Source organism: Mus caroli, chromosome 10, assembly GCF_900094665.2.
Source record: "Mus caroli chromosome 10, CAROLI_EIJ_v1.1, whole genome shotgun sequence".
NCBI lineage: Eukaryota > Metazoa > Chordata > Mammalia > Rodentia > Muridae > Mus > Mus caroli.
The window spans coordinates 120,089,372-120,107,208 of record NC_034579.1 but is presented as its reverse complement, the minus strand read 5'-3'; the positions used below and the strand labels follow the sequence as shown (position 1 = coordinate 120,107,208).

The following is a 17,837-nucleotide window of genomic DNA, read 5'->3' as shown; positions in this document are numbered from 1 at the left end:
AGTGAATTTGGGGGCTGGAGAGATGGCTAAGCAGCTAGGAACACTTGCGGCTCTTTCAGAGGACTTGAATTTGGTTCCCAATACCCATACGGAGTGACTCACAACTGCCTGTAACTCTGGCTCCAGGGATCTAACACCCTCTTCTGGACTCTTAGGCACCAGCACACACAAGGCATACACAACACACACACATACACATTCATACACACACAAAAACAAACAAACAAGCAAACAAACAAATAGGAAATCTTTAAAATGGCTAATATTGTTATGAGGATTTCAGTTCCGTAAACATATCTTTAATCCCTTGCAGTTGGCACACCTTGGTACATCCTACCAAATGCAGACTCAGGTCCAGACAGTCAGCCGTGTGCTGTGTGTGCCTTGTGCCTGGTGTAAGACAGCCGAACTCTGGGCCCCGTGGTGAGAAGCTCCCCACATCAGCAGACCTTTGATTCCAAAATGAAAGTTCTGGGGGTGGAGGTAGGGGTGGGGCGGGGGGTTGTAACCATGAAAGGGGACACATTGAACCCTGGAGTGACTGCAGTGTGGTTTTGTCCTTGTCACTCCAGACACACACGGGAGAGAGACTCTAAGCCATCAGGAGAAATGAAAGCATGCATTTCTGTATTCATATAAGAAATTGGCCCTGGGGGCTGGAGAGATGGTTAAGAGCACTTGTTGCTCTTGCGGAGAACCTGGGTTTGGTTGCCAGCTCCCACGTGATGGCTCACAACCATCCACAACTCCAGTTGCAAGAGATCAGACCTCCTCTGACTTCCTCGGTGACCAGGCACAAATGTGGCACTTGTATGTACGTGCGGGCACAATAAACTCACACACATAAAATAAACTTTTTTTTAAAAAATTAAAGAAAAAAGATATTTGCCATGAGATCTTGTTTTTTTTGGTGTTTTTTTTTTTTTTTTTTTTTTTTTTTTTTTTTGTTTTGTTTTGTTTTTGTTTTTTGGTTGCCCCATTTTGCAGAGGTGAGAAGAACTGAGACTTAAGGAGGCTAATCCATACAGCTACTGAGTCTGGGTTTCAATGCTTGCAGCTTGACCATCTCCCCACTCCCACCCCTGACACATACAAACACTGTCAGTCTCTCGGATGTCCGTCCCCTTTGACTGGATTGGGAGGATAACAGGAAAAACCCCAGCCCTCTCCCACAGAGCCTCAGCAAGTGACAGCTACTTCCTGCAGGCAAGCAGAGCTGCCTGAAGCCAGCAGCAGCAGCAGCGCCTGCTCCACAAAGCTGCCTCTGCAGCCTCCTGGCAGCTAACAGCTCCATCCACAGGCTCCCCAGGACAGGTGCTCCCAAGAGAAATCCAGGTGAGTGCTGTACTCTCCCTGGCAAGATGACAGTCAGGGACTGGAGACAAATGGCTTTCCCATGGGATCCAAAGATTTTCCCAGGGGCAGCTCAGAGGTGTGAGGGGTGGGTGGGTGTCTGTCTGTGTGTCTGTGTATCCCAAACCTATGACCAAATAGCAAGGCAGAGCAGGAACCCCTAATGGAGATTGCACTAAATTAGTAAAATCTCAGGAAGGAATCAGAGTTAGAGACCACTGGGGGTGCTAGTAACCTGGAATTGCCCCTGCTGGGAAGAAATCTTGTTGGGTACAAATAACACCAATTTTCCTACAAAATGTCTGTTCTTGGGTCAAACTAACGCAGACATAATCTGAGTCCTAAACATGCTTTTCTTACCTTCCCTCAGTCAGAGAGTTCCCCCAGGCCCCTGAGGCCTTTAGTTGGAGGTATGGGGGCAGACAGAGGCTGCCTTCTCAGGGACTCTCTCTCTCTCTCTTTCTTCTTTTCCAACCCTCTCTTCTTTCCAACAGACACTAGTTGGCCCTCATGTCAGTCATACCCAGCCCCAGACCCGTCTCCACCTTTGCACCCGACAATGATTTTAGAGACATCCACAACTGGACGGAGCTGCTCCACCTCTTCAACCAGACCTTTACCGATTGCCACATAGAATTCGATGAGAACACCAAACAAGTGGTCCTTTTCGTCTTCTACCTGGCCATCTTCGTGGTAGGGTTAGTGGAGAACGTCCTGGTGATATGTGTCAACTGCCGCCGTTCAGGCCGGGTGGGGATGCTGAACCTGTACATTCTCAACATGGCCATCGCAGACCTGGGCATCATCCTGTCTCTGCCTGTTTGGATGCTGGAGGTCATGCTGGAGTACACTTGGCTCTGGGGCAGCTTCTCCTGTCGCTTCATTCATTATTTCTACCTTGTCAACATGTACAGCAGCATCTTCTTCCTGACGTGCCTCAGCATTGACCGCTACGTCACCCTCACCAACACCTCTCCCTCCTGGCAGCACCACCAGCACCGAATACGGAGGGCCGTGTGCGCAGGCGTCTGGGTCCTCTCGGCCATTATCCCACTGCCTGAGGTGGTGCACATCCAGCTGTTGGATGGCTCCGAGCCCATGTGCCTCTTCCTAGCACCTTTTGAAACATACAGCGCCTGGGCCCTGGCAGTGGCCCTGTCGGCTACCATCCTGGGCTTCCTACTGCCTTTTCTTCTCATCGCAGTGTTCAATATCCTGTCAGCCTGCCGGCTTCGGAGGCAAGGGCAGACGGAGAGCAGACGCCACTGCCTGTTGATGTGTGCTTACATAGTTGTCTTTGCCATCTGCTGGCTGCCCTACCAAGTGACTATGCTGCTGCTCACTCTGCACGGGACCCACATCTTCCTCCACTGTCACCTGGTTAACCTTCTCTACTTTTTCTACGAAATCATCGACTGCTTTTCCATGCTGCACTGTGTGGCCAACCCCATCCTCTACAACTTTCTCAGCCCGAGCTTCCGGGGCCGACTGCTGAGCCTTGTGGTCCGTTACCTTCCCAAGGAGCAGGCCAGGGCAGCAGGTGGTCGAGCCTCCTCTTTTTCTTCCACCCAGCACTCCATCATCATTACCAAAGAGGGCAGCCTGCCCGCTGCAGCGGATCTCCACACCCACCCCACCCGAAACGTTCAGGTGTCCTCTCCGCCTCCAAACACCTCACCTACACTCTGTAATTCCGTAGCCAGCTAAGGTAGACTCTAGCTTCCTCCACCAATAAGAAAGTTCAGAGGGGGATGGGAGAGGTCTGTGGGAGGGGGTGGGAAGGACTGGCTTGTTCAGGGCCAATTTAAGTATATCAAAATGTTGCTGTAGGGAGAGGAAAACGGTTCGGGAAGGACAGAGAATGGATCTTTCCTTGATAGTATACTATTTGTTTGGGTACTGATGTCTAAGGGAGCCACACCAGTGGGGCGTGGTGGGGTGGGAAAGCGAAATAAATAAATCATAGAGACACCCGTGCTGGGAATCTCTGAGAAGTGTGTACTTCCAGCTGGGTTGAGGAAGGCAGGGAGGCTAAGGGATGCTCTGCAGAGGGAACTAGTTGCCCTTGTTTCATAAATCACCCTGGCCGGAAGGGGAAAAAAAAAAAAAGAGCCCCACAGGAACCTTGCAAAACATTCCCTTTGTGTTTGTCTGCTTGTTGATATTCCAAGTTGTGGGGACAAGAGGCCAGAGGCCAAGGACCTGGGAGGCCTCTGCAGGACGTTCCCTAGCTGTGGGAGTTTGATAAATCAAGGGGGTGGGGATTACAGCCAGCAAGCTGGGTTGTGGGCAGGCACCCGGCAGCTGGCTCAGCAGGATGGATCCTCCACCCAGGCATCCAGGAAATGTGGCTCTATTTCCCTGTGGTATCCTCCCTCCCCCCTCCCCCCCCTCCATCCTGCTCCTTCTCCCCCAAAGCAGGGGCCTCCTCACAGATGATCTCTCTCTTCTAGGGAGACAGCCACCAGTGATCCCACCCCCACCTTCTCTCTCCAGATCAGGGCAAATATCAGGGGACATCCATTCTGAGAACACTCTGGGGGCTACTGCAGGTACTCTACCTCCCACACAGGAAGAGGGGAGGTCAAAGGCTGATTTCTAGAACACTATAGTGAGTTCTCTCTAGTCAAGCCTTTCCATAGCTCCCCTGCCTGGCAGTTTGTCTACTAAAACTACAGGAAGAAAAGATGTCCTCTTGTTAACAGGTGGGTCCTCTGGCAAAGGTTCATTTACCAGACTCACATATGCACAAAAGCTTCAGACTGTAGCATCTGCCTTCTGTGTCCGTGGCCTCTGGAAACCATTTGGAGGGCGATGGATTTGCAGACCCAGTCTGCTCTGGTAAATGGGTGTCCCTGTACTTTCCTCTGATCTCTGTCTTCCTGGTTCTCCAACCAGCAGTACACCTAGAATGTGTGTGTGTGTGTGTGTAACTATAGACCAAACCTAAAGACCAATGGCAGATGTCTTCCTCAATGGCTTCCATCTTCTATTCTGAGAACCTCAAGTTCACCAGCTGGCTGGCCAGCAAGTTCCAGGGACCAACCTGTTACCCATTGCCCTCAATCACTAAGGTTACAAATAAATATCGCCACCATGGGTGCTCATGAGTGTGGCAGACACTTTAATGTCAGAACCACCTTGCTAACCTCCTGGAAGGCTTTAACAACTACTTAACCAGAAACCCCTTTTGCTTTCAGAAACCTCACCCTCTGCTTACCAAATCCCCCACAAGCTCCATGGTGGGTGCACCCTGGGTCTATCAGACATGAAGAGGGAAATCAGTACTAACTGCTCAATGGCTAAGCTAAGAGGGTCTTGAGTCCTGGACTGCCACTCAGTGGCACAGCTGAAGGCTTACTGACCCAGAAGTCTTACTTGCTGCTGAAAGTACAGTAGAAATTTAACCAAATAATGCAGAAATTGCACTAAAAAGACCTTCTTCGCTCGTCTCCACTTACAGTGCAAGCTAAGCCTTGATGCCTGTATGTCTGATGTGAGCTCTGGTATACATCTTATACATAGGTGATCTCAGAAGCCTCGTGCCTGAGACCATGCATCACCAAATGAACCTCCTGAGGGCCTGTGCCCCCATGGAAGGGATAGACAGATACACTGACTACAAGGCCCTTCTGCTCAGCAGGCATTTACCAGTGTCAACAGATGACTGGCCAGGCTTTGGGCCTCTGAGACCTAATGGACCATAGGTCTGTGTTCTCTGAGTGAGAATACTAGTTTCTACCTAACAAAATGATGCTGAGCCTCTGCCTCCTGGTTGTGGGTTCTTTCCCCTCTCCATCTGCCTCCGACTCAGACGCACCGCTCTACCATGAAGTGGTCAGCAAGAACCCTTGCTTCCTAGCTCTGGGCTGAGACGGCTGCAGAGGTCCACTGTTCTCTACAGGCTGACAGATCAATCACTTCAGAGGTTTTTCCCTGAAACACTGAGTCTTTGTCATAATTTCTCACTAAAACCAGTCAGCAAAGCCCGTCCTAGGGAATCCCAGTCCCAGGAAAACACTGTGTGGTGCCTGAAAGAGTCCAGGCATCTGCTGGGCTGGTGCAAGCTCCTGAAGCAAGCCGGAGCGAGCCGGAATGAGCTGGAGCAAGCCAGCTGTCTGAACTGAGGGTCCGTGGGAAAGGAACTTACTTCAAATTTCTTTTTCTTTTTTTTTTTCTCTGTCTGTTTCTTTTTTTATTCTAAATAAAAACCACACTTTGTGCTGAACAATGGAATATAAAAGAATCAGATGTACGATTTTAGACGTCTACTGTTTTGGGGAAAAAGGTTTACAAAATATACAAAACTTTACAGCAGATAGTAAACACTTAAATATTAGGAGGTCAGTACTTCTTAATTTAATGGAAGGAGTTAGACAGCAACGTTTTCTCTGCTTCAGAAGAGACTTGAGCTACTCCGGGCAGGGTGGGTGGGGACCGGCAGAAGGAAAATGTCAGGACCGCTGCCACAGGTGCCATCTTCCTTTGACATTGATTGTGATGTGTCATCACACCGAGATGGATGCTATCTATACACCTGATTTCTGACTCACCCAATGGGACTGGGACGTGAACACATTCCCAGACAGACAGACAGACAGACAGAGACCACTCCATAGGGCTCGTTCCCATGCCAACAAATTCACTGTCCATCTGTAAAGGGATTTAAATTCACTTTCAAAGTTGAGTAGTCTAGGGTCTGGTGGAGAGAGCACAGCAAGAAGTCAGAAAAGGAAGATAATCAGTAGCAAAGCCCTGCCTGGGTGAAAAGCTCTGGGGTTTACAGGTTTGCCCTGTACACAAGGGGCTGGGAATAGGTCACAATAAAGTAAATTTTCACCCATGCCTTGTTCTTAGGGTCACCTGACCCCACCAACACCTCTTTATTCCCCGACTAGCATGAACTGCAGGAGCTCCACAGAACCTTAAAATTTAGAACCAAATCCTGGAGTTCATTGAGTAGGGCTATCTGACATCCATGGCGTCACGGAGCTGTCAGGGGACACCCGCACATGTGGACACATCTTATCCTCTGGCCACAAGCAGCACAGGCTGTTAATGCCAGTGTGCCACATCAACATTACAGTTTCCCCTTAGGAAACAAGCTAGGGATGTCCCCGAGTCTGGCTTAATGTTCTGCAAATAGCCAACCGGACACTCCTAAGAATTGCTGAACAAAAGTTCTGAACACTGTACAGCTGGCTCTAAGTGCAGACCAAAAAAAAACAAAAAACAAAAAACAAAAATAGGGAGTGGTAGTGGGGGGGGGATGGGAGTGGGGGATGGCAGGCAAAGATGGAGCATTCGAAGGTCAAGGAGAACTCTACAGCAATACAGCAGGGGATAGTACCAAATGGGAATCCAAGAGTCGGGGCGGGGGATGAACTCAAATGGGTGTAAAGTTAAAAATACAAAATAAAGTTAACACCTCCCACCAGGGATCCTGGAGTGCCCTCAGGACGACCGAGCTGCAGGGGAGCAAACACAACTTCACACAGAGGAAACATGGGGCTACCCCAAGAGATATGGTTTGGGCAACGAGCCTTGTGAGCTACTGGTCCCAATTGCTACATGTCTGACTGGGACCAACTGGACCTCCCTGATCAATTAACCTGAAGGGATCAGAAAATACAGTTTGTGTTTTAATGTTTCAAGGGCAAAACCTCAAAGATCTGCCTTTTGGTTTATGGCAAAAAGGAAAAACTTCACAGTTTCAGGTTAAGTACACAGACCACCCAGCATCCGAGATGCCATACGCTAAGGACAAGGGGGTTTCTCCACTCTCAGCGACCTGTCTCAAGTCAACCAATCAACGCTCACTCCTCGGCAGCAGACTAGGGAGGGCGGGGATAGAAAGCTCAGCAGACCTGGAACTGCAGTGTGCTACACATCCCCAGTGTAGACTCTGAGTCAGACACTAAAAGCTACAGCAAGGACTGACTTCCCTGAAAATGCCACGTTTAGATGGTGAGGGGTATCCTCAACTACTCGAGCTACACCATTCGGGCCCTCGGGAAGGCCCTGCACACTGACTCACAGCTGGGGGAAAAAGGCCGCTGACCGGCTCAACTGTGTACTGCTTTGGTCTGCCTCTATGTGTGTGTGTATATATATATATATATATATATATATATATATATATATATATATACACATACACACACACACACACACATATATAAATGTATATGTGTGTGTGTGTGTATATATGAGACTCCTTGTGTCAGAAGGATAAAACTGTGCAAAAACCTTCTTCCTGTGACTGACCTGGGTTTGTTCTGCTAGAGACTACACTTGGAGAAACTGTGCTGCTTAAAAGGCCTGGCATACTCTCTCCTACTTACACCCCTGTCGTCCTCTGCACAGGCGTAACCCTTTGTTGGAATGTGGCTCCTTGCTTGAGAGAAACTAATTTTCCTAAAGTCGCTTATTGAAAAGAGATGCTGGGTAGTATGTATACCAAACCAAACAAAACAAAAAATAATAATAATAAAATAAATATTAATGTCTAGAAAGGCTTTGTGAGTTAATTAAAACCACTTGCTTATGAAACAGCCCAGAGCGCTGCTGAGTCCCACCAGGGGGCAGTGTCGGTGGCTGGGCCCAAAATTAGGGACTCTTAGAGCTCACCTGAGCAGGGTGAGGTAGTATGAGCTACTGGAGTGCCGCCTTATAAGTATGCAAGATTAAGGGTTCTCTCCAGCCTTTTCTGGGTAAGACCCTTTCATAGACTAAGAATGGAGCCAAACAGCTGCGTGGAAGGCCTAAGCCAGCTACCATCCAAGAGCGCCCCCTGGGGGTGATGCAATGACAGATCAGGATAATTCCAGCAGGTCAAAGGTGAACTGCCAAACTCCCACACTGTTACCAAGTAAACAAGTCCCCCAACTAGGACAGTCAGAATGCACACCCTGCTATGTACCACCAAGTTACTTGGGTTCCTTTCATCCAGAAGGGCTCGTGATCCACCACAAACTCACACGGTCTTCTCATCTGCACTGTAGGTCAAACCGTCCTGAGTGGGAGACTCGGTGTAAATTAAGGCAAGACTGCTGCTGTCTGAGACACCTCTCCGTGCCAGGGAGACGCAAGGTTAAGGAGGTAGCCAGATGGCAGACGACTACACTGAGGTGGCTCTCTGTCCTCCCTGCTCTTGACAGAAGGTTTGACATCCAGGGTTCTCACTCTACAAAACTGCGTTTCTTTGGAAATGAGGAGAAAGGTGGAGCCCTTCTTCCATCCATCCAGGCTGCCCCGTCTGGTGGCACCATGGGATACCCAAAGCTTTCCAACCTAAACAGATAGCTTGGTCCCCAACTTGGATCTAGCTGCCAAGGGACTTTCATGGTCCAATCAGTCAATCCGAGCTGTGTAGCAAGGAGTGCCCTCCGCTCCTGACACCTTGCCCCTGCTGAGGACGGTATGGGAACCGGAGACGAATTGCCTTGCTACTAGACCCTTCTGAATGACCACATTCCCCAAACCTTCTCACAGCTGAGACTGGCGGTCGCAGCCACAGTGAAGACCCCATCGAGCGAGGCTGTTGGTCGGACTCTTAGCAGCATAAAACCTATCAGTAAACTAAAACTAGAGAAACCGGCAAAGGGGACCTAGTTAACACAGCCACTTGACTAGATCCTAAAGCCAGCCTCGAAATCATCCAAGACGCAGCCCTCTGCGGGCAACAACAAGTACGGAGGTAACAGCGGTGCCGCCTCTCAAGAACAGTAACAGCTTGTGTGCCATTTCTTCTCTCAACACAACACAGACAAGGCAAGCTATAGCGTCAGCGGGGGGAGGACCAACGGCCTTTACAAAGTCACAATCCCGGCTGCCACCTGGGAGCTCCCTCTGGCTCTGCTGGGACCCAGTCAGCTGTCCGGGTTCTTCTCAGCCTCTTTGGAATGTATAATGTACATGAAGGTCTGCTCGATGGTGAAGTCGGGGGGAAGGCTGCCTTTGTGCACCCCAACGTGTTTACTCATGAGGTTAAGGGTAGAACTGTAGTGGCCACAGACTGTGCAGCGGTACATGAGCGCCCCTGAATGCGTCTTGAGGTGGCACTTGATGGTTGAGCGACCTCGGAAGAATTTGTGACAAACCTTGCACTGGTAAGGTTTCTCGCCTGTGTGGATCCGCCGGTGGTAGTTGAACTCGCTTGTGTGGGCAAACCTTTTGCCACAGACCTTACAACTGTACTTACTATTCCCAGGCTGGCCCTGCAGAGCCAGCTCTTCACTCAGAAACTCCTCGGCGGGTAGCTTCCGCTTCTGGAGGGCTAGGTGTGGTAGTCCCAGACCAGGCCGCGCGTCCAGGCCGCTGCTGCACTTGTGCTGGCTGACGTGGTAGCGGTAGGCTGCCTCCGACCGGAAGCTCTGGCTGCACAAGTGGCAGCGGAAGAGGACGTCCTCCAGGCCCTGGTGAACAACCATGTGTTTCTCTAGAAGGTGCCAGTCCACAAAGCTGCTGGCACAGACGGAACAGGAGAAGACTGAGATGCCCAGATGAGAGAGCATGTGCCACATGAGGCTGCAGAGGTTGAGATGGCGCTGATCACAGACGCTGCAGGCCTGGCCCTTCAAGTTCACGTGCTCGAGGATGTGGCAACGGACCACGTGGAAATCTTTGGCCAATGCTTTCCCACAGATAGCACATTTCAACTCCGGGGAGGCTGCCCCTGGAAAGAGACCCAGTTTCCCAGACAGGGGTTCACTGGGGTGGACAATGACATTGTTCTCAAATATCCCATCCCGCCGGTGCAGGGTCAGCTGCCACTGGGTGAAGAACTTTGTCTCACACATATCGCAGGAAAACAGGAAGATGCCGATGTGGGACAGGACATGGGTCACCCGGGAGTTTCGGTCCTGGAAGTGGGTCTCACAGACCTTGCAGTTGCCCGTGAGCAAGTCTACATGGTCCCTCGCGTGCTGCCGTATCAACTGAATGTTGGGCTCTAGAACTTTCTTGCACACCTGGCAGGGCATGGCCTTATTCTCCCGGTTGTCACTGTCACCGAAAGCCAGGTCGTCCTCGCTGTCGTCGCTCAACTCAATCACCTCCTCCGCGGTTCCGATGTCTTCAGCCGGGTCCTCAAACTGCAGGTCCTCATCCCCCAGGTCCTCCAGCTGGAGCTCATCCATCTGCCCGAAGCTTGGATCTCTGGAGTGGTCACTATTGCTCAAACAGGAGTTGGTCTGGGTTGTAATGTCTATCGCGTTATCAGAAGCGAAGAAGGTGCTTTTACTGAAGTCTCCGTTGCTTTGAACTTTGTATGGCTGGCAAGAACTCGTGCTGGTCTGGATGCCTGTGCTGACCGTGCCTAGGACTGGTGGTGGGGTCGCCACACTAGGAACAGACGTGAAGGGTACAGGGGCGTCGTGGTCTTCCGACTTTGGTGGCAGTGGCAGCTGCGGCAGGGGCAAGCCATGATTAGTGTCACCCGAGACACTCCGCTCTTCCTCTTTGTAGCTTCCTCCTGCATCAGTAGGCAGCACATAGTTTCTATCGGGACCGAAGTGTTCCCCACTCCCCCGGGACTCTCCAAGGGGGTGGGTGGGATCTACTGAGGGACAACTCAGAGTGACACACTGGCTGTCGCTGGTGCTGGTCAAGGACTTGGCTATTGCAGTGTTCTCTAGGTCTGGGAAAGTAGAATGGCAGGCTCGCAGCAGGTCCTCCATACCCAGGCGTTCAGCGACCTCATAGATGACCCCAACGTTGATCAGGTCTGTGAAGAGCTCTGATGTGTATACAAAACTCAGGATCTTCTCAAAGTTGGCAGGGGTAATGAAGTCCACCACGTAGGTCCGCGCAGCATCTAGCCCAGTGTTTAAGAAGAGGTTCTGGAAGTAGCCAGCTGCGCACGCCAGCACGGCTTTGTGGGCGGGGAAGGAGCGGCTCCCCACCACGATGGTGACATCGCACATGGTCTCTGACAGCCGGCACTTGTTGAGTTCCTTCAGCAGGTTGTTGGGGTGGTTGCTGCTTTGCAGTTTGATCCTCATGCCCATCTTAGCAGCTCCTAGGAAGATGCCTCTGTATCAGCAAGATCAATCTGTGGGCAAGACAAGAGAGCGACACATCCCTAAACCAGGGCTCTGTGCAGGAGAGAAATGCATGTTCTCAATGTGTCCTAGCTGAGGAGGAAGGAGTGGACAGGAAAACTGAAGCAGAAGATAACAAGGGAGGTGGGTGGGGAATGACCTTCACCCTGCACAGACCCAACCACAGGATCATTGAGACAAAACCAGAAAGGGATGAGGAAAAAAAAAATCAGTTAGCTTGGTCCTGAAAGTCTACAGAGCTGGGGCTGCAGAGTCAGCTCAGCAGCTGAGAACATCTGCTGTTCATGCAGAGGACTCAGGTTCCGTCCCCAGCACCCACATGACTTTATCTCTAGTTCCAGGAGATCCCATACATCCCTCAGATTTCTTCAGGCAACACAACACACACACACAGTACACTTACATTCACAGAGGCAAATACTCATCCACACAAAACAAAAACCAAATAAATCCTTAAAAACAAAGCAAAACAAAAAGAGGCCAAGTACAATAGTAGATACCTATAATTGTAGCACTTGGAAGTCTGGGACAGGAATAACAGGAGTCCTAGGATAGCCTGGGGTAGAAAGCCAGACTGCACGTTTTTAAAAGAGGGGAGTAAGCTATGTGTCTAGCTAGGAGCCTTCCAACTGAGTGGATGTTCAGCCCTCAGTACAATCCAAACAACAGGCTCGGGTTTCTTTACTAACTTCTTCCTAAATCAAGTTTTTCTTTCTATCATTAAGTCTATTCTCTTTCCTCACAATGCCAAATGCCACGAATATACTTGAACTATTATCAATGCTCCATTAGCAGCTAAGGAAGAGGGAACGGTTGCACCTTTACTTGTCTGCAATAGCTGTCCTTTCCAGTCTACAAACAAACCTCTCAGCTCTTTTTTTCTTTTCTTTTTGAGATCTTATGTAGCCCAGGCTGACTTTGAAATTGCTCTGTTACTAAGGATGGTCTTGATCGCATTATGATCCTCCTACCTCCATCTCCCAAATGCTAGATTACAGATAAGAGCCACCACCAGCCCCACCTCAAAATCTCAAACTCTTGAATTCCCATCTCGCCCTTCATGGGATACTTGCCTATTCTCTGGTCCTTCCCAGACCCCTTCTGGATGCTAATTTCTCAAACATTACTGTATTCTGTGGATGAAGCTAAACTCATTACCAAAGAAGCCAAAGCGAACACAACTGTGGTATGTAACATTACTTAGGTACGTTGTATCTGTCTTTACCAACCATACAGTAACAACTGGATGCCTTAAGCAAGGGGAAGATTCCTGCAAGCGTTTTTAACATCACTTTTCCCCCATCTCGGGTCTTGCACACCTCGGAGAAACAACTAGTCACATGCGTGTGCGTCGCACAACTCGCCCTGAGCAGCACAGCCCTTTTCTCCATCGCACCAGGTTCTACCAACAATTCCCAACTTTTCCCGGGGGCCCAGCACTCGTCTGAGTATTGTTGGGTACCAACCACGCGTCTCCCGGGCCCTGGCGGTCACTCATCCACGGTGGGAGGCTCCGGGCACCCCATGGATATGCAACTTGCAAGGAGTGCGCCCCAACCAAAGGTCTGCCGGTGCCGCGGTCTCCCCGCGATCCGCCAGGGCAGGGACAGCACCCGGCTGGGGCGCAGCACCGCCGGGAAGGCGCACCTCGGTCGCCACAGACAGCGCGGGCTGCCCCCGTACGACCCAGGCCCGGCGCCGCGAGAGCCGGCCGAGCGGAGGCCCGGGAGCCGCGGCCCGGTCGCCGGGAGGGAGGACAGGGCCGGCCGGGGACACCGGCGGGGCGCGCCCAGCCAAGGGCGACAGAAAGGCCGAGCGGGAGTCCGGCTGGACCCGATCGCGCTTACCCGGCTCCGCGGGGCCCGAGCACCATCGCCGCCGCCGCCTCACACAAAGGCCCCGGCCCGCCGTGCCCGGCCCGACGAGGAGGCGGCGCCGCCGGCCGCAGCCAGACTCTCCATCCGCCGAGCCGCTCGCCGCGCCGGCCCGGGCCGCCCCCGCCGCCCGGCCCGCAGCGCCCCCCGCCGTCCCGGAGGAGGCAGCGCCCCCCGCCGCCCGGCCCGCAGCGCCCCCCGCCGTCCGGGAGGAGGCAGCGCCCCCCGACGGCCGGACGGAGCCACCAGCTCACACCAGCCGGCTCGCTGTGGCGCCTGGGGAGTGAAAAGCAGGTCCAACCGACCCTGTCCCCCAACAGCCTCGCAAAAATTTGTGTGCTTGTTCAATTTATGACTCCCGCGAGCTTTCTGAGGGCAGGGATCTGTGGTTTTGCCAGAGCCCCTCTTTTGAGTTTTGCTTGTCACCTTGCCTTGCACACATATAGGCGCCTTCTAAAAACTTGTGTGCGGGTGCAGGTATGTGACTGTGCGGATGGGGGGGGGGGGGTCTGACCAAGCCAACTCAGTCAGTCAACTGGGTCTCAAGGGAGGGGGTGAGGATTGCAAAGAAAAAAAAAAATTAAACAAAACTATAACATGACTCCAGCCAGTGCTGAGACTGAAGCAACTTTATTTTTTTAGCTTTTATATCATTCTAGGTACATCCAAAAAAAAAAACAAAAACATGGTCAGTTCTTAGACCAAAGACAAAGTAATCAAGAGAAGTAGTAAACACAGAGATCACACAAGGTAATGATTAAGCATAGTAGCAAACAAAGCCCCATGGTCACTGTTTCTCACGTTCTTATCTGAGCCTACTTCCTTGTCCGAGCCCAGTGACAATGCCAAATTCCTGGAAGCAGCACCAGACACTCTCACCAGGGGCAGATGATTAACGAATGGAGTATTTCAGGTTAGATTCCCAGGAAGCTCTTCTAATGGCCCAAACGGACCCTCCTTCCTGGTAGATGGCCAGATGGAGTCACTCGGTTCCCTGGACCATGGCAACCCAGGTGACTTCCTAAACTGGTCTGTCCCCTGTCTAGAATTCCATCGCTGACCTCCTCCCTTCTCCTGAATCTGCTCATCAAATGATCCTGCTCAAGACTAGCCATAAAACCAAAGCTCCCCTGCCTACATCCTTACACAGCCTAGACAGCCCAGGCTGGCTCCTCTGTAGGAAGAAGCCCACCACCACCCCATCCTGCCTCGCCTGCCAGCCAGGCACAACTCCAGCCCAGGCCTGTGTCTCATGGCCAAGTCCAGCCTATCTGTCCTCTCTCTTTCATATCTGCCATAAAAGCCTTCCCTTTGTGGGATGGGGAGCTGGTTCAGAGGTTAAGAGCACTGGCTGCTCTTCCAGGGGTCCTGAGTTCAATTTTCAGCAACCACATAGTGGCTCACAACCATCGCTAATGAGATCTGGTGCCCTCTTCTGGCCTGCTGGCATAAGTACAGGCAGAATGCTGTATACATAATAAATGTATAAATAAGTAAATCTTTTAAGACGAAAACAAACAAACAAAATCCTCCCTTTTAGCCATACCAGGGAATGACTATGTTGTCGATCCACACGAAAGTATCAGAAGGTCAAGGTCACCCTCAGCTACATAGCAATTTTGAAGGTAGCCTAGGCTACATAAAAGTCTGTCTCAAAAGTTTTTTTTTTTCTGTGTTACTACCCACTCCTGGGTTCCTAAACCGTGAAAGGAATTGGACAGTGAAACGAGGGTGATGAGTGACAGGAGATGCCTCTCAGGTCCGACCTTTAAATTCAGAGGAAGGCAAACTCTGTGGTATAGCATTCAGATAGGGCCCAGCACATGAAGCTATGAAAATCAGAGAATATTCTGTCTTTGAAGTGCTTGTATTGGGAATTTTCCTGTCTGGACTGGATGAGTTCAGTCTCTAGTTTTGACTTTACAGCGGCATGAACTGTCTCTCTGATGCAGCCACAGCTGCGGATAGGATCAAGCTTAGCACATACTGCCTGGTGGGATGTGCCAGGTGTGTATGCCACCTACTCCTGCGTGCTGGGTTCTTTCTCTTGTTCCCTTTTGGTGCCTTTTGACCTTGACTTTCTTACACCCAAACTCCTGGTCTCCTAGACACTGCTTCTGGCTCAGCACCATGACCCCACCACTCCGTTTTCTGAAGCTGCCCATTAAACGTTTGTGTTTACGCCTCTGTTTTATCATTGTGGTGGTCCGTGGTCAGGGGATCCGCTTCCTGCAGACTCATACTCGGTAAGTGCTAAGAATAAGTGGTTAGTTACTAAGTGCTCGATCCAGAGTGAAATGTTTGTAGTACCCCAGCCAGGGCTCAAGGAATCTGAGACCAAAACAGGAAAAATGTACCTTGCGGTTAAGAGTTCTGTGTGCACTTAAGATAGTCAAAAGGAAGTTCCTGTTTGTCCCAGTTTAGTCCTTGCAAAATAAAGTTTCTGTTTACCATTAAGAGTCAGTTCCTGTTTCTTGGGCCTAGGTAACTTGCGTGCAACCCCATGCACATGACACCCATCCTTTGTCCCTTCTGTTCTCACCATGTGTATCAACCAATCCTCTTGGCCCTGTGAACACCTTATCTCTCCAATAGGAGAGCCTTCCAAAAGTCGGCAGGGACTGCTTCCTCAAATCCCAACTTAGCCAACTGGTAGCCAGCTGGCCTGCCCTAGGTTCACCCAAAAATACAGCCTGCTTTAATTGGACAGTCATGGACTTGGCCTTTTCTCCTCCTGAATGTCAGGGTTAACAAAATATGACAGAGGCGAGGAAGAACATATACAAGGGTCAGGGAAAGAGGGGACTGCTGTAGCTGACCATCCTTGGAGCATGACAACACATTTGTCCTCTTGAATTATTCTACAGCTGTGACTGACTATATCTGCATTAAGGCTGGACTCATTAAGTGCTGTCATGGGAGGGAAGAGCTCTCATGAGGTCCCACCCCTTTACAGGATATATAGGCAGTGTCTTTGTTAGGGTATAGATTGCTGTGATAAAACACCATGACCAAAGCAACTCGTAGAGGAAAGACTTACTTTTTCTGGCTCACAGCTTATGCTCTATCATAAAGGGAAGCCAAGGCAGGAACCTGGAGGAAGAAACTGAAGCAGAGGCCATGAAGGAACTCTGCTTACTGGCTTGCTTCTACTTCAGAACCTCCTGCCTGCACCACCCACCTTGGGCTGGTCCCATCCACATAGATCTTCAACAAGCAAATTATCCCACAAGCTTACCCACAACCTGGTCTCATGGAGGCATTTTCTCCACTGAGGTTCCTTTCTCGCAGGTGACTCAAGCTTGTGACAAACTGACAAGAAACTAACCAGCACAGGAAGTTAATGGTTGCTGGGATGGAAGGCAGCCTCCTATCTCCCTGAAGGTGAATAAGTAGTTAATGATTGCTGAGATTATTTTCTTCGGTGATGTCGCCCCTGTAAGCTACCCAGACTTTATTAATAACCCCTCACTCCTGCTCTTGTAAAGCCTAATTAAACACATTGCTTCACCAGGCTAGACTTGAAACGCAGTCATTTCTTTGGTCTGTCATTGGTGACTTATCTGGAATGAACAGTCATTTGTCTCCCACAAAGATTCACTGTGATGGTTTGTATATACTCGTTCTAGGGAGTGGCACTATTTGGAGGTGTGGCCTTTGTTGGAGTGGGTTTGTCACTGTGGGTGTGGGCTTTAAGACCCTCATCCTAGCTGCCTGGAAGCCAGTATTCTGCTAGCAGCCTTCAGATGAAGATGTAGAACTCTCAGCTCCTCCTGCACCATGCCTGCCTGGATGCTGCCATGTTCCCACCTTGATGATAATGTACTGAACCTCTGAACTTGTAAGCCAGCGCCAATTAAATGTTGTCCTTATAAGAGTTGCCTTGGTCATGGTGTCTGTTCACAGCAGTAAAATCTAACTAAGACAGTCACACAACAGCCATGGAACCTGTTCTTACGGTTTGGGGTGGGGCATTTCAGTTTGCTCTGCCATGGAAAAGTTTCTTTCACGTTGGTGCTATGTTCCAGTGACAGGACCAGCTCCCACAGATGGGCAAGGCAGCCCCCTGAAGTGGAAGTCTCTGGTTGTGTCATTTGAAGCAGACTCACGGTGGTGTTTTGCTGAGGCAAGACTCGTGAGAGGACATGTGATGTTTGGAAAAAGTACAAATAGGACTCAATGGACAGTGACAGAACACTTGCATATCTAGCCTTGCAACACTTTGCTGAGAGAGGCATGGCAGAGAGCTGTTCCTGGTGTCCTGGCCAGTCCTGGTCATTCCCATCTGACTCAGTCAATTTGGAGGAGGCCTGGCTGTTTCTGCTGGATCCTGCCACCACTGCTGATTCGTGTTTGCTACCCTGACACTACTGAACTGAGCTGCTGATATCCTAATAAATGGAGATTGCAATCACCCCAAAGAACTTCTGAAGCGGTCCACACCCCCTTGCCCTATTTACCACCTTTCCCCCCCTACCTTTGGACACAGGGTTAGCAGGGATGTCGAATCATCTTAAAAAAAAAAAAAAAAAAAAAAAAAAACCTT

The 17,837-nt window shown here is 50.5% G+C and overlaps 2 protein-coding genes across 2 annotated transcripts; one reads left to right on the top strand and one right to left on the bottom strand.

Annotated features, from left to right (window-relative positions):
• The first annotated feature begins 1,088 nt into the window (after positions 1 to 1,088).
• Gpr182 (G protein-coupled receptor 182) lies at positions 1,089 to 5,584 on the top strand. Its single transcript, XM_021173738.2, has 2 exons — positions 1,089 to 1,335; positions 1,848 to 5,584. Exon 2 carries the CDS (start codon positions 1,864 to 1,866, stop codon positions 3,058 to 3,060), a length of 1,197 nt encoding a protein of 398 aa, XP_021029397.1. The 5' UTR covers positions 1,089 to 1,335; positions 1,848 to 1,863; the 3' UTR covers positions 3,061 to 5,584.
• Zbtb39 (zinc finger and BTB domain containing 39) lies at positions 5,520 to 13,397 on the bottom strand. Its single transcript, XM_021173737.2, has 2 exons — positions 13,265 to 13,397; positions 5,520 to 11,407 (listed from the first exon to the last, which is right to left on the bottom strand). The coding sequence occupies exon 2, from the start codon at positions 11,361 to 11,363 to the stop codon at positions 9,225 to 9,227; it is 2,139 nt and encodes a 712-aa protein (XP_021029396.1). The 5' UTR covers positions 11,364 to 11,407; positions 13,265 to 13,397; the 3' UTR covers positions 5,520 to 9,224.
• Between the last annotated feature and the right edge of the window lie 4,440 nt (positions 13,398 to 17,837).

Coding starts and splice junctions, on each gene's coding strand:
- Gpr182 (XM_021173738.2), top strand. CDS start 1,864: ATGTCAGTCATACCCAGCCCCAGACCCGTCTCCACCTTTGCACCCGAC.
- Zbtb39 (XM_021173737.2), bottom strand. CDS start 11,363: ATGGGCATGAGGATCAAACTGCAAAGCAGCAACCACCCCAACAACCTG.